Source organism: Chiloscyllium plagiosum, unplaced genomic scaffold (genome assembly GCF_037043375.1).
Source record: "Chiloscyllium plagiosum isolate Xiang-an unplaced genomic scaffold, Cpla_swu_hap1 HiC_scaffold_12, whole genome shotgun sequence".
NCBI lineage: Eukaryota > Metazoa > Chordata > Chondrichthyes > Orectolobiformes > Hemiscylliidae > Chiloscyllium > Chiloscyllium plagiosum.
Window position 1 is genome coordinate 38,066,812 of NW_028270150.1, and position 17,280 is coordinate 38,084,091.

General features: G+C 41.5%; 1 protein-coding gene across 6 annotated transcripts in view; it reads right to left on the bottom strand.

The window, feature by feature from the left end:
* LOC122555272 (NXPE family member 3-like) overlaps positions 1 to 17,280 on the bottom strand; it is a 54,571-nt gene that overhangs the window by 17,772 nt on the left and 19,519 nt on the right. For all 6 annotated transcript variants that reach the window (XM_043701102.2, XM_043701099.2, XM_043701097.2 and 3 more), the window contains 2 exons: positions 14,145 to 14,932; positions 4,597 to 4,670 (listed from right to left, as the gene is read on the bottom strand). In XM_043701102.2, the coding sequence (XP_043557037.2) occupies positions 4,597 to 4,670; positions 14,145 to 14,932 (862 nt within the window). The remainder of the gene's footprint in view (positions 1 to 4,596; positions 4,671 to 14,144; positions 14,933 to 17,280) is intronic.

Genomic DNA, 17,280 nt, shown 5'->3' on the forward strand with positions numbered 1-17,280 from the left:
ATAATGTAAAAAATAACAAGTGGCTTTACATTTTGGCAGGAAACAGAAGTTGAGTATTATTTAACTGCAGGGATTTGGGGTCTTCATGCACAAATCTTAAAAAGCTATCTTATAATTTTAGCCGGTGATAGGAAAGGCAGATGGAAAGTTGGCTGTTATACCAAAAGGCAATAATGTATAAAAGTCAAAGTATAAAAAAGGGCTTGCACCAACTATTCCATTAGACCACGTCTGGGATAGTGTAAACAGTTTTAATTTCCTTTTCTAAGCTAAGATATAGTGGGCATTGTAGGCAGTCTAGAGGTGGCTCATTAGGTTAGTCCAGGGTCTGAGGAAGAAATTGAGATGGTTTGACCTATACTCATTGGGGTTGAGAAGAGTAAGAGATGACATTCTTGAAACATACTTTGTAGATTTAGATTCTTTGGAGGTTTCACCAGAGCAGATGCAGATGTTTACCCTGTGGAAGTAGCCAGAACTATAGGACATATTCTTAGAGTTCGGGACTGCATACTTAAGACAGAGGTGATAACCGAGTGAATCTGTCAAATTATTTCCCACAGAAGGAGTAATTAATTATTGTAAAGGCTGTGACAAAGAGAATTTTAATCGGTCAGGGAATCAAGGGTTATTAGGGCAAGGCAGGAAAGTAGAGGTGAGAATGATCAGATCAGTCATGATCTCATTGAATGGCAGAGCAGACTTAATGGGCAGAATGGCCTACTTCTGGCCTACACCTGACAGTCTTACAGCAGGTTTAAACTTCTGAACTTTTTCAGAGCTTTTCACAGCTGGTGTAAAACTTACTGAAGTGTATAACTGTCATAAATCCATTGGTGTGTCATGCCAATAGCTGCAGCAATGCTTATCACCCTCTCCCTCACTCGACAGTGGTCAGCACCCCTTCCCAAGACAGGGATGGTGTTAACTGCTCTAGCCCCTCTGAACATGACAGTGTTACAAAGGAACATGGGAATACAAGTAGGCCATTCAACCCCTTGAGCCCTTTCTACTCTTCAATGAGATGATGGCTGATCCATGGTCTAATATGACACACCTGACTTTGACACATATCCATTAATACTTTTGCATAACGAAATGTTATCTCAGATTTAAAATCAACTTCTGATCCTGCATTGATCAATGTTTATGGACGAGAGTTCCTAACGTCTACATTGGTGTGTAAAGTGCTTCCATACATCTCTCCTGAATGGTCGGCCCTAATTCTCACACTATGTCCCTCAGTTGTAGAATCCCTAGCCATTGTAAGTAGGTTGGCTTTATGTATCCTGTTGTTTCTTCTCAATATCTTGAAGACTTCAAATCAGACCACCACTTAATCTTCTAAATTCAAGAGCAAAAATGCCTCATGTGTACTTTTTTCTCACAACTTATGTACAGGTATCATAAGTCCCATAAAGTTCTGGGGTACACCTGATCAGCTGCCAGGGATGAATCCACCTTTATGCATTTTAAGATGTCCAGCAACTCCTCCTCTTTAATGTAGACCCTTTTCAAGATATCACTATTTATTTTCCCAAGTTGTCCAGCTTCCATATCCTTCACACACAGTAAACATTGATGTGAAATAGTTGTTTAGTATCTCACTCATCTCTTGCGGTTCCACACATAAATAGCTTAGCTGATCTTTAAGGAGCCCTATTCTCTTCCTAGTTACTCTTTTGTCTTTAAGTATTTGTCAAATTTCTTTGTCTTCTCCTTCACCTTACTTGTCAAAGCTATTTCATGTCCCCTTTTTGTCCTCCTGATTTCCCTCAAGTATACTTTCACTGCCTGATACTGTTTCAAGATAAACAAACTGAAATGTCTGACTGTACATGAACAGTGAAAGACATTTCAAAAAACCATGCAAAATGACAATCCATTAAAAACCATGGTAGAAGTCCCACTCCCTGACTGAGAATGCCCTAACTTCCAGACATGTCCTCCTGCTTGCTGCAGATGCAGTGTGTTTGCCACGATCACTGTTGTCATGTAGTGCATGTAGTGTAGGTGATGGAAAGACGTGGCGCAAGATGCACATGCCCCTGAGTGAGGACTGTTACACAGTATGACCACCAGCCTGATTATGTGTCTGTGCCAATTGCCACTACAAGGCATTGGCAGAGCATGCAGATATGCAGGTGAATGCATGTTGACAGAGTAAGAGAGCAGCCGTGATGGGCAGCCTGATCCATGTTGTGGACTGGGTGCCTCTCCCTGACCAATATCTGGGTGCAGCTGTATATTCTTAGTTGCTTGTGTACCCACCTAGGCAGGTTGCTAGTGCATCAATAAGACGCCAGGAAGGTGGTAATGGCTCCCTAAATGTCAGGTACCAATGTCCATGGAAGGGTACGTGTGGCTGTTGCACGTAACCATGCCCTGCTCTGCAGTTTGACCATGCAGAAGGTTCAGATTGTTCAGCGGAGGCATAGAGCTGAATGCAGAAGGAACCCACTGAGGGTTCCATGTTGGGTTTCCCACAGCTAGTTGGTTGAGCACACTTGGTCAGATCACAACTAGAATATTAATAAGGAATATTGGGCTGTCAACAATGATATTAACAGGTGTTAACCATCAATTTGCTACTGTCCGGTAAGAATCGCCCCACGATACTTGTGAAAAAAGTGTGAACAACAGGGCGAGTTGGTCTCAATGTGAAAATGCACCTCACCAGATTTGTCCTGATTCTGCCACCTATCTCAAGGAACAACACCTCGTTTGTTAAATTCTACAATTTCAAAGCATGTCCTCCATAGAGTCACACAGCATAGAAACAGACATTTTGGTCCAACTCATCCATGCTGACCAGACATCCCAATCCGATCTGGTCTCATTTACTAGCATTTGGCACATATTCCTCTAAAGCTTTCCTATTCATGTATAAATCCAGATGGCCTTTTAAATTTTGACAAATTTTGAAATTGTACCAGCCTCCAACAAATCCTCTGGCAGCTCATTCCACATCAGATTCCAGGAAATTGGAAGGAAGATTTTGATCTCTGACATTATAATTGGTGTGATCTATCTTAAATCCTTGGAATCAACTTTAAATAAAGTTTCTTAATCCTTTGGAACTCAGTGTAGGTTAACTCAGGGCAGTCATTGACACTTCTGACAATTTATCTCTGGTATCAACACATATTCACTCAGGATAACATGTTTTGGTCATGTCATTGTTCAGACAATAGGAAGTAAACCTCATGGGCTTTTAAGATGTCCAGTAACTCCTCCTCTGTAATCTAGTTTTCAGCTAAAGTATATTTTAAATTTTAATTTTAATTATTGTTTCAGTTTAATTGCCGAAGACCTTGAGACAGAATGTACGGCTTTGAGAATTTTAAAAACAAAATTGTAAGTAATGCTTTATATTGAAGAAGTAGAACATAATCTTACAACAGCCTTTAAATTGGAATTAATTATTGTCTTGTCTTTTTTTTGTGTGTGTGTGTTCGTGTGAGTGTGCGTGTGTGTGTGTGTGTTCAAAGTTGTGCAAGTTCTTCGGTCACTGTATTTGAAGAATATTTCTTCAGTACAGCAGTTCCAATTAATTTTCCTGAATTTGAGGTCCTGTGAATGTTCTAAAATATTTCAGGTAATTAAACTTAATCTTTATCGTACTAAAATTTAAGGTGGCTATTTTGCAGCATTTCTGATTCTTCCACAAGTGATTGACTCCTTTTTAACTGCACCAAAAAAAAGAATCAGCTTCAAGACAACCATTTTAATACAATTTTCTGCTCTCCTTAACTTTGAGGTTCTAAACTCAAACTATGTTGTCAATACAAATAGGTTTTTAAAGAATTTACTCTGCAATTTATTACAATGATGTTCATGCCAAAAAAAAAGCCTTCCTGCTGATGCGAAGGACCCAGGAAGAGGACCATACCTGCCATTACCGGCACTATGGGAAGGGAATTGATGGCACCAAAAACAAAAAGGGAAGGAGGTGGAGAATGAGAAAGAAAAGCAAGAAAAGAAAACAAAAAAAAGAACAAAAAGTAAAAAGAAGAGAGCAAGAAAAGAAAGGCAGATGGAAACGGGACCTAGACACAAACTATACTCTGCTACCACCATCTCACTTTTTGTCTGAAGATCATGTTCTTCTTTTTGGATGGCTTTAGATTCAATTTCCAGGTTGCATGGGACAGCACAAATTCTGCAACCAGTCTTTCTTGCAATGTTAGTCTACAGTGCTTGCCAGTACTAAGCGACGAAGAGTTAGCCATACTAAGCTTTTGGCAAAACGGCCTGAATTTGAATAAGAAGAGCTGGTTTATTATACATAATAACAGGTTACATTAGCTTCAGGCTAACCACAGCTAACTGGTAAACTCTATTGCACAATGTAAAAGACATTGTTATTTCTGAAAGGATACAGCTGTGTTTATGCGACATGATTGTAGATTGTTGAGCTAGTGATTTGCAATTGGCTTGCTGCTCCCCGAGACAATCATTTATATATCAATGGGAGGAGCTATCCCAAAGGTTCAGAGTTAACCCTTTCAGTTCAACTACCTCATATGACAATTCAAACTTCCTCTGATATACCAAATCTACAATTCCACATTTATAAATGTATAATTAACTTACTTGGTCGAGGTGAAGGCTCTACCATTATGTATCCTGTGCCACTGGGTAATATGGGCTGCTTGAGGTTGATCCGACTGTAAATGCAAATATATGATAAAAGAAGTTATTGTATTAACGTAACAAGTGAACGTAGACAGGAGGTAGCCCAAGAATATGTTTTGTGCTGTTATTTATCAAACCAATAGTAACAGTTTGAATTTTACAGTTACCACTGACTTCACTAAATTCTGTAAATGAGTTGCCAGCCTCTTGTCCCTAACCAACATTCCCAGTGTAAACAGCAGTCATCACCCAGAACCAACTTCACTGGGTGTGTCATTTCATTCACAAATCTGACACCAAGTTCCTGAGCAACTGCTTTTCTCTGAACGTCACGGCAAGAGATTCCCAGGAGAGTAGAGGAGATGCTTCAGTGATACTATCGAAATATGGTATGAAGGGTTTCTCAATGAGCCTAGCTCACTTACACTCAGAATGGAGAACAGGGTTTCAGGGAAGCAATGAGTGATTGGACAAACTTCGATCAGAGAACGTTGAGGCCAAAGACAAGACAGTGATGGAGCACACAGCACCCTCTGAGTAGTTCAACTATTCAATCCTTCAAACACCACAGACCATAGAGTTTGCAGATCATGCATCAGACTTATGAGCCATCTAAGAATGTACTGAGGATTTACCCAAGAGAGGGTGTGAGATAACTTCAGTCTCAGTTGCTGATGTCACCTCTCCAGTAAGATGAGATAAACACTTAACCATCACGGTTCAATCTGAATCAGCATGAATAAATAAATAATTGACTGATACTATTCCACATCTCTCAATTTATCAGCGTCAATAACTAGTCAACAACTCGTTTCAAGTCTTATGTAGCAAAATGTCCCAAGGCCCTTCATCAAACTATCACCAGATGATATTTGGCACTAAGCCACCTAAAGACAAGAGGAGAAATGAACATATATTAAGTTAAATAGGTAGGCATTAGACAGTATCATAAACAAGGAGGGTAAGACAGCAAGTTAGATTGAAAAGAATTCGAGAGCTTCTGGTCTGACAGCTGAAGACACAGGCTCCAGGCACATGAGGGAGATGTAAAAGGTCAGATATGGAAAAAGTGTGCTTTTGGAGGATAACAGGACTGGAGAAAGTTACAGAGGTGAGATAGGGAAGGATTTGTACACAAGGGTGTTAGCGTGAATATTTGACAGTTCTGGTCAGGATCTTGTTTATTCGTTCTTGATTTTTGGATGCTGCTAAATAGGACAGCAATTATTTCCCTTTCCTACTTGCCATCAAGAGGGTGCTAGTGAACTGTCTGCTTGCACTGCACAGGTCCATTTGGTGTAGGTACACACATGATGCTATTATGAAGGGAGTTTCAGGTATTTGACCCAGTGACTTTAAGGGAACAACATTTTAGCTCCAAGTCATGATTATACGTGTGAAAGTTGGGGATGAATGTGCAGCTGATGGTTTTACCATGTGTTTGCTCCCTTTTTTCTACCACAGAATAGAGGTTGTGGGTTTGGAAGGGGTGTCAAAAAGTTTTAGTAATGTACTGCAGTGCATCATGGCCAGTGGTGGAGAGAGGGAATGTTGAAGGGGCTGCATAAGGTGGCAAGCAAGCATGGTGCTTTGTGGTAGGTGGAGGTTCGTGAGTGTTTCTTGAGTTCAATGGAGAGTGTGAAGAGTTCATGACTCATGATTCATGCCTTGTAGATGGTGAACAGGTTTTGGGGAGTCAGGAGATGAAGTGCATCTGAAGCATTGTAGGAACAGTATTTATTTGGTTAGTGCAGTACAATTGCTAGTCAATGGTAATGTCCAAAATGTTCAAAGTGAAGGCAATATTTGTGTCTTTGAATGTGAAGGGGAGATAATGTAATTGTCTCTTTATGGAGATGCTCATTGCCTGGTACATGATTGTTATGAATGTTACTTGCCACTATCAACCCAAGCTTGTGATATAATTCAGTTTATAGTGAGACCTTCATGTCCATCACCAAGAGTGACTTGGCAGTAGCACTGACGACCTCACTGGTCATGTCCTGAAGAATATTATTGAGAGACTGCTTTTGGGCAAATGGTGAAAGAATTGATACAGTGGAAGTACATACTGGACCTCATCCTCACCAATCTGCCTGCTGCCGATGTCCCCATCAATGTGAGTACTTGGAGGAGAGACCAGGACACAGTCCTTGTGGAGATGAAATCCCATCTTCCCATTTAAGATACTCTCCATGGTGTTGTGCTGCACTACCACATGCAAAATGGGTAGATATTGATCAGACCTAGCAACTCAAGATTGGATATTCATGAACAGCTGTGAGTGCGAGGTAGCAGCAGAATTGGACTGAACCACAGTCTGCACCCATATGTCTGTTATATTCCTCCACTCCACCATTACCATCATTGAACTAATCCTGGTTCAATGAAAACTGAAGAGGGCATGCCAAGAGCAGCAACAGCATCTCAAAAAATGAGATGCAATGAAATAAAAACACAGGAGTACTTGCATGTCAACCAGAATAAACAGAAAGTGATAGACAAAGATAAGTGTTTCCACAATCAACAGATCTGATCTAAGCTCAACACGTCATCTATATCTTGTTCTGAATGGTGGTGGACAAATAAACAACTCACTCGATGAGCAAGCTCCAAAATAATCGCCATCCTCAGTGATGGAGGAATCCAGTCCATCAGTGTAGCAGATAAGGTTGAAACATTGACAAAGACCTTAACCCAGAAATGCTGAGTGGATCCACCTTGGCCTCCTCTGGGAGTGCCCAGCATCACAGATACCAGTTTTCAGCCAATTTGATTCACTCCATGTGATATCAAGAACCAGCTGAAGGCACTGGATACTACAAAGACTATGGCAATAGTACTAAAGCCTTGTGCTCCTGTACTTGTCACAGCCCTAGTAAAGCTGTTCCAGTGCAGCAACAATGCTGGCATCTAGGTGATAATGTGGAAAATTGTCTAGGTATTCCTGTATATACAAAACAGGACAAATCCAAGCTGGAAAATTCCTGCTACATCAGTCTGCCCTTGATCATCAGTAATGTGAAGAAAGGTGTTGTCAACTGTCCTAACAAGCAGCACTTGCTTCATACTAACCTACTGACTGACACTCAGGAGGGAAACCTCTCTGCAGGTTGGAGTCATACCGAGGATAAAAGATAACGTTGAAGGTCAATCATCTTAGCTCCAGGACATCTCATCAGGAGTTCCTCTGGGCAGTTTCCTCAGCACAGCCACCTTCAGCTCTTTCAACAATGTCCTTCCCTCCATCATGAGGTCAAAAGTGGGGAATGTTCACTGATAATTGCACAATGTTCATTCACAACTCCTCAGATACTGAAGCCACCTGTATCCATATGCAGTTAAACCTGAACAATATCTAGACCTGGGCTGACAAATGGCAAGTAGCATTCACACCATGCAAGTGCCAGGCAATGATCATGTCCAATAGAGAGATCTGACAATTCAATCGTATTGCCATTGCTGAATGCTCTAGTATCAGTATCTCGGGGTTACCATTTACCAGGAACTATACTGACCAGTACTCTGGTTCAGATCAGAAGCTAGGATACCTGCAACAAGTAACTTACCTCCTGACTCCCTCAAGCCTGTCCACCATCTACAAAGCACGAATCTGGAGTGTGCTGGAATACTCTCACTTGTCTGCATGAGTACAGCATCAACAACACTCAAGAGGCTTGACACCATCCAAGCCAAAGCAACTGCTTGATTGGTACCAAATCCACAAATGGTTGTAGGTTTGCTCGCTGAGCTGAAAGGTTCATTTCCAGACGTTTCGTCACCCTACTAGGTGACTAGTAGAAGGGAAGGGAAGGTGGTAGCTCCTACATTCCACCAGAAGACTCTGTGCACACTTAGGCAGAGACAGGTTGTACAGCTCATATCTAACTGCTGGTGGTAGAAAGGAATGGGAAGAGACATAGCTACATTTTGCTCGAGGTACACTACATGTCATTTACATAAATGATTTGGATGCAAGCATAAGAGGTACAGTTAGTAAGTTTGCAGACGACACCAAAATTGGAGGTGCAGTGGACAGCGAAGAGGGTTACCTCAGATTACAACAGGATCTTGACCAGATGGGCCAATGGGCTGAGAAGTGGCAGATGGAGTTTAATTCAGATAAATGCGAGGAGCTGCATTTTGGGAAAGCAAATCTTAGCAATGACTTATACACTTAATGGTAAGGTCCTAGGGAGTGTTGCTAAACAAAGAGACCTTGGAGTGCAGGTTCATAGCTCCTTGAAAGTGGAGTCGCAGGTAGATAGGATAGTGAAGGCAGCGTTTGGTATGCTTTCCTTTATTGGTCAGAGTATTGAGTACAGGAGTTGGGAGATCATGTTGTGGCTGTAAAGGAAGGACATAGGTTAGGCCACTTTTGGAATATTGCGTGCAATTCTGGTCTCCTTCCTATCATAAAGATGATGTGAAACTTGAAAGAGTTCAGAAAAGATTGACAAGGATGTTGTTAGGATTGGAGGATTTGAGCTACAGGGAGAGGCTGAACAGGCTGGGGCTGTTTTTCCTGGAGTGTCGGAGGCTGAGGGGTGACCTTATAGAGGTTTACAAAATTATGAGGGGCATGGATAGGGTAAATAGACAAAGTCTTTTCCCTGGGGTCGGGGAGTGCAGAACCCGAGGGCATAGGTTTAGGGTGAGAGGGGAAAGATATAAAAGAGACCCAAGGGGCAACGTTTTCACACAGAGGGTGGTATGCCTATGGAATGAGCTGCCAGAGGATGTGGTGGAGGCTGGTACAATTGCAACATTTAAGAGGCATTTGGATGGGTATATGAATAGGAAGAGTTTGGAGGGATATGGAATAGGTGCTGGCTGGTGGGATTAGATTGGGTTGGGATATCTGGTCGGCACCAAAGGGTCTGTTTCCATGCTATACATCTCTATGACTCCATGACTCTATGTGCACAGACAGATCCACTACAGAGAATTAAAAGTAAAATGAACCATACCTCATGGACAGGCACAATACCAACAGCTTGTCATGACTTGCAGTGTGAGTGACACCCAGGACAAACAGAAATGCCAGCCCCAGGATTAAAGATCCTGGTGAACACAACCCCAAAGAGATAATTTTAAGAGGCAACAGGAGCGCACTTACGACTGAAAATGAAACTGTGTAAATGGAGACATCCTACTGAGCTAATGTTATGTAGAGGTTAACAGTGTAACAATCCAGTCTGCTCATCTGGTACTCAGCCCCACCCCTGTTTGCAGGATTTAATGGGCCTACATCTATGATCACAAACAAGCAGAAGGAACAGGATTCTCGATCCCAGGACAGCTACTGGGTTAAGGTTGCATGTAAATATATGTGACGTGGTTGCACGGTGAAGATTATAATTAAAGAATACTGCTGAAATATGTGTAAGTATGGCAATGTTAATCCTCTGTGGACTCCGTTACCACCTGATGCCTGGAGGAAGAATGCTTCATCTTCCGCCTCAGGACCTTTCAACCCCAGGGCATCAATGTGGACTTCACCAGTTTCCTCATTTCTCGTCCTCCCACCTTACCCCAGTTCCAATCTTCCAGCTCAGCACCGTCCTCATGACCTGCCACACCTGTCAAGCTTCCTTCCCACCTAACCGCTCCATCCTCCTCTCTGACCTATCACCTTTACCCCACCTCCATCCACCTATTACACTCTCAGCTACCTTCTCCCCAGCCCCCCCACCCTCCCATTTATCTCTCCACCCCTGAGGCTCCCAGCCTCATTCTTGATGAAGGGCTTTTGCCTGAAACATCAATTTTCCTGCTCCCCGGATGCTGCCTGACCTGCTGTGCTTTTCCAGCACCACTGTAATCTATCCTCTTATTGTTGATCCTATTGGAGGCTGTTGGAAAGTGATTGCTTTGTGGTGGGAGATGTTGCAAAGTTAAGTATAGTAATTCCAAATTGGGAGGCAGGAAATTAGAATTTGGTGTTTTGTGTAAAATTTTCAAACTGTAACTTGTAAAACCATAAAACCATAAGACATTGGAGCAGAAAGTAGACCATTCAGCCCATCGGGTCTGCTCCGCCATTCAATCATGGCTGATAAATTTCTCAACCTCATTCTCCCACTTTCTCCACATAACCCTAGATCCCCTTTACAATCAAGAACATATCTATCTCCATCTTAAACACACTCAATAACCTGGCTTCCACAGCCTTCTGTGGCAGTGAATTCCATAGATTCACCATTCTTACTCTAAGGCTGTGCCCTCGGGTCCTAGTCTCTCCTACCAATGGAAACATCTTCCCAATATCCACTCTGTCCAAGCCATTCAGTTTTCTGTACATTTCAATTAGATTCCCACCCATCCTTCTAAACCCCATCGAGCATAGACCGAGAATCCTCAAACATTCTTTAGATGTTAAGCTGTTCATTCCTGGGTCGTGAACCTCCTCTGAACACGCTCCAGGGCCAGTACATCCTTCCTGAGATATGAGGCCCAAAACTGCACATAATACTTCAAATGTGGGCTGACCAGCACCTTATAGAGCCTCAGAAGTACATCCCTGCTTTTATATTCAAGTCCTCTCAAAATAAATGCCATCATTGGATTTGCCTTCCTTGAGAGAATCCTGGACTAGAGCTCCCAAGTCTCTTTGCACTTCAGACTTCTGAATTTTCTCCCCGTTTAGAAAATAGTCCATGCTTTGATTGTTCCTACATGACCCCACACTTTCCCAGGTTGTATCTCATCTGCCACTTCTTTGACCACTCTCCTAACATGCCCAAATGCTTCTGCAGCCTCCCCGCCTCCTCAATGCTATCTATCCTATTGCACAATGCCTTTAAAAGGTGGTGCTTTTTTTCTGTGTGTAGATTTAAAAGTCAATGTCTGTGAACAGCAGCTCTAAAGTTTGCAAGTGCACTGATAGAACCTGATCTGAAACATTTGTGTTGAGAGGTAGTGCAGTTAGGGAGCCAAGCAGCAGTTTTTAATCAAGAAAATAGCTTTTGAATTTAGCCAACGAGTTTAAACCAGGCCCTTGGCCACTAAAACCTTTTAACACCTCGGAACTAGATGAAGGGTATTGAGGCAGAATTGTTCAAGACAGGGGATAGGGACTGGCAGCCGGCCACTGGTGGGAGGTACCTAGTAAGTACTGATAGGAGTAGAGCACGGGGTAGTACCAGCCTAACTATCAGATATCACAACAGCTTCCTTTTGTTACACTGACTAACAGTTTAGGAATAGGGAAGCTCACCAGTATGATTTTACTCAGAAAGAATGGATCGGAGAAAGGTGAGAAGGAATTAGTAACTGTACTCAGACATACAATGTCACCCTCCTATCGTCATCGATTTGGCAATGGCACCTGGCTGACCTTCGGAAATCACACAAGTAAGGGAACATTCCAGCAACACTGGCATCCTGAGTTGATCATTAGGTTTATTTCTTACAATGGTACAGATATTGTGCGTGGACACAGAGCATGTATCAACAGCAGAGACCCCTGGGAATGTCCATTGTCCAGCGATTAGTGATTTTTATTGCTATTTTGAGAGTGTGTAATCTTGTCTTTTGTGTCCTGAAATGCATTGTCACCACATTAATGAAAAAGGTGACTGCAGGAGAGCCATGGACACAGAGGATGGCCCTACTATGTACCATCATGTCAACCAACTACTAGTGGAGCGACAAAAAGCAATGACCAGCCCATTGAACACCAAGAACAGGATCACAGACTCAACATCATGGAAGGATGCTACTTTTGGCCTTTGATTTGGACTCTTGGACTTTGATTTGGATTTATGGACACTCATTTATGGACACTACTGGTTTGCAAGTAGTCCTAACTGCCATAATATTGCCTCGGGCCAAAAGGGGGATCTATAGGGGTGTATTCTAAGTGCTTATAATAAAATGGCCCTTGCCCGCTCACCCAAAATGGCTGACAAACAGAAAGAGGCGGCCTGCCTTAGAATTAAAACACAAGATGGCTGACAGGAGATAAAAAGACTAACTGTCTTTTCCAGCCTTTAATTAAAGAAATGACAACATCGCTGAACAAAGTTATATCAAGGCCATGAGTATCCCATTCCAGAAGGTACTGATAAGGGCATGTCTCTGAAATAGACAAGCAACTAATCTTAGCTCTCATTAATAAAAGTAATTGCCCCAGTGAATGAATGAACACCAAGCACAAGATAAGTCCAGTCACATTCTTATGTCGTTACTGGAACAGCAGTTAAAGTTATTTTGTACTTGTATCTTTGAAATGAATTACTCTTCCATAGGTTCTAGTTAGAAATTCCCAGGGGAAATCATAAGGATAGTTTTTAGCATAATGTATAAAACCAATGCTTAATAAAAGTATTAAAGGAAAAGCATTTAGACCTAGATGTGAAAGTTAATTAGCATCAGGAAATTATGTGCCCTGAACAAAATAAATTGCTTACAGCTTATTAACCACAAAGTACTAAGAGTCAGAAAAGGTGTGCTTAATCCTCCACTTGATAGCTAACTTCCTGACAAAAATCAATATTATAAACTTCAGAGCAACTGGATAAAACTAACTGTCTTTTGTGTTTTTGCACACATAATTAGGACAGTGGGAAATGTAAGAAGAATCATTGAATTTGATCAAGACAACACAAGAGAAATATAAATAATAGAAGTCAAACAGTCTTTACAGTTACAGCCAGACAAAGAGGACAGAAGTATAGCAATTAACTTTGGAATGCGAACGAATAGGATGCATAGAAAGATTCCAAGGCCGAGAAATAATAATCCCTGTTAAACACCATGGGACCATGGGAAGCAGAGGCTAGACAATAATGCCCATCATTAATTAGGTGTTTTCCCAGATTGTATGTATGGAGTAGGAGGGAAGAGCTGTCACCATGTTGTATGTGATCATTATATGACAGAAATATATCAAAATACTGCTTTTTACTGTGAAAATTAGTGTGTGTCATTGATCTACCTTCTGATCTAAGCCAAAGATTAAGTGAATAACTAAGTTCGCTGTCGAGGCTAGATTCAGGAAAAATACTTTGGCCCTCTCCCTGCTTTAACTGGTTTCTGCATTAATAAATGTTCACTTGCCTAAGTTCTGCCTGCTTCTTGAGTTTTCCCCCACTGTCAGGGGAAAACGATCCTATAGTTGGTCAATAAATATTAGACTTGTCAGCAATGCCCAAAACCCATGACATATATAAAAAAGATGCCCAAACTGAAACATGGATCCGTCCAATGACCTCTGCCAACACTATAATTTAGAAAATCTTGGGTTTGACTGAAGATGGTCTCTGATAACTTGTCATTCAACTTTCAATTGTTGCCATGTGAGCATTCATGTGAAATTTCTTAATTTGATGACAGCTCCAAATCATTGCACCTAAAAGGATATAAATACTGTATCCCAAAGTGAAGGTTACAATTGACTTTCCAATGTTGAGAAGTCTGGTTCTGTGCTTCTCTATTAGAATCTGAGTCAGACAGAAGACTGAGAAAACAAAATGTAAATAAAAATACTTCAAGCGACATACCTTTGGAAATAAAGCTTCTCTTCTCCAATGAAGAGATTTGTTAGAAATCCTGCTACAGTCGAGCTAATACGAGCAGAGCAGGGAAGCTTCTTTGGTTTGTAACAGAACCAGGGCTCCCCAGTCCTGGGATCAGTAAAGTTACAGAGTGGCCCAGTCTGAGGCAAATAAAGATTACATTGAGTAGTCTCTAAAATGTTCCTATTCTTGAAGGTACTTTGAAAATATGCTCTCGTTAGTCGTTCCTCACGTAGTCTTTTGAGTGTTTGGATTCCTTCACTGGGATGAGCCAGTAAAACAGAAACTTCAACTTTCCCCGGCCAAGATAAGTTAAAATTGATATAGTAAAATCCATTTTCATTGTCTATAACAGTTCCTGCTGAACCAGCTTTTAAAGCTGGGGTGTGGATCCGAGCTTGGAGATAGTCACCCCCATATTGCTTTGGGTGACCATCAAAATCATACATCTGCAGCATCACTTGTAGCTGATCTCCCACATAGAAAGTCTTTGCAGAATTTAAAATTACAAAACGAACATGTGCTGGGTCACTGCTTTTCCGAAATGGCATAGAAGAGTTGGGTGATTTAGGCCATTCGATCATTTTCATAAGGAACATTCCCTCTGACCTTTCTTCAGGGGTGAAGCTGTGATTCTGGTAGCCATTTTGCACCAACTTGTCTGTCCAATGGAGATTCCTTGTCTCCACTTTTTGTCTCATGGTGTGGTTAAACTTTGGAACTGGATATCTCCTCCATTTCGACTTAGATCCAATTATTGCAGTGTTATCATACTGTGAAAAAAGCAAATCATTTTCATGAATAACAGGGAATTCTTCAGAATTGCAGCATTGTAATTAAATCATTATATATTTCAATGTGACAGTGAGCATTAATTCAGTTATATACTGCAGCTCAGCTCAGGAGAGGAAACAGGTCATCAGACAGTCTAACCCTTGACCTCCAGCCTGTGCACTGATCTTCTCCTGAAAATGAACAGTCCAGGAAAGTTCCCAGTTTAATTCCCAGGCTATGCAGAGTTGATTTCAACACTGCTGAGATAGTGAGGGGAAAGTACACAATCAGTTTGTGTTCCCAATTCTCACACTGCGCAATGATGCCTGCTGGAAGAGCATAAGTCGCAGCATAGCATGAGGAACAGACCTGGGCTTCAATTTGAGATCCTGCCTCAGGTTAGATGATATGTAATGAAGGTACGCGATCAGTCTGTAGAACTGTATCTCAGCAGGATTGGTTCTCATAACTTCAGTCATAATCTCAAAATATTTCATAAATCCAGCTCTCAGTTGTTGACCACCCTGAACAATGTGTCAGAGATTCTGTCTGTCATGTTCAATAAACACCAAGAACTTTACCACCAGTGAATACTACTAGCTTGCTCATGTCAGAAACAAAAGACAGACTGGTTAGACAAAAGACAGACAAAGGTAGATTGTTAATTTCTGAACTCCGGTTGGTTGATATAAAATTAGTTATTTGATACAATGCCCACCTGCTGCATTGTTTATATTGGCTAAATGGAATAAAGGTAATAAGAAGGGCTGAAGAAGGGCTTATGCCCGAAACGTCGATTCTCCTGTTCCCTGGATGCTGCCTGACCTGCTGCGCTTTTCCAGCAACACATTTTCAACTAAAGGTAATAAAAGGCAAGTAAGTGGGCATGGGATGATCATTTGGATAGGAATAGTGTTCAAGTATATGGGGAAAACTGGGAGATTGGCGCAAGGTAATGATGCTCATTTGAAGAGCCAATGAAGACACAATGGGCTAAATGGCCTCCTTCTGTGCTGTAACCATCCTATGATACAATTCCAAGAAGACACATGAGTGCAGGCAAATGCCTGGCAGGCCCCTGTGTTGTTAATGGAGAAGATGTTTATGTAGAATCATAGAATCCCTACAGCGTTGAAACAGGCCATTCGGCCCAACAAGTCCACACCAACCCCACGAACAGTAACTCACCTAGACACATTCCCCCACCCAATTACTACATTTACCCCTAACTAATGCACCTAACCTACACACCCCTGGACAGTATGGGCAATTTAGCATGGCCAATTCACCTAACCTGCACATCTTTGGATTGTGGGAGGAAATGAAGCACCCAGAGGAAACCCACACAGACATGGGGAGAAAATGCAAACTCCACGCAGACAGTCACCCAAGGCTGGAATTGAACTGGAGTCCCTGGCGCTGTGAGGCAGCTGTGCTAACCACTGAACCACTGTGCCACCTTCTAGGTTTTATTTCTAAGTTTATAACAGGCTGTATAAATTCATTCATCTGTTAGTTTTGTTTTGACTTCAGAGCTGATAGCTCAGAGTTCAGTTGAATAGAGAACAATTTATCTCCCAACAGCACAATCTTGTTTAGTTCAGTTTAGGGAATAGGTCACTGCAGCAGTAATGATTTTCTGACCCATGTCATCTCTCAGTCAGGAGAATTGACGGCTTATTCCCTGTCATTCTTAGACTTATGAATGGACTATCTAACTTCAAATAATGGTGGTGGTGTTAATGTTGATCTAGCCTAGCGCATGGTGTAACTGTCCAAGTTATTTTTTCACTCTATGATCTTTCTGCCCTTGCTTACCACGATCTGCCTGCACTGCTCGTAAACAAAGATTTTCACTGTACTTAGGTACACGTGACAATAAATAAATAAATCAAATCAAACCTGGAATAAAAATCATCCATGTTGTTCAAAACAAAAAGGTTTAGTCTATCATACTTGTGGAAGTTTCATGCAATCAGATTCAGAAAGGAACTGTAAACTTTTGTCTGCAATTCCACAAAAGAAAATGGAAGAGCCATTTGAGTAGAAACTGAAAGTGTTGAGACAAGAGTATAATTTTGATGGACTTGAGTTTCTGAAACAGATGGTGTTGGGAAAAATGTTGAAACATTGTTTTGATGTTTGTGTTAAGAGCTTTCTAATTTGCTCTTTGTTCACAGGTCGGCGCAACTTCGAGGGCTAAAGGGCCTGTACTGCGCTATAATGTTCTATGTTCTATATTGCTTGGTTTGTTCTAACTTTCCCTGTTTATGTTCTTTTGTTAAAGAATATGTGCAGCTTTGTGAAATATTTTTCAGTGATGAACCACCACACTAACTAACTAAAA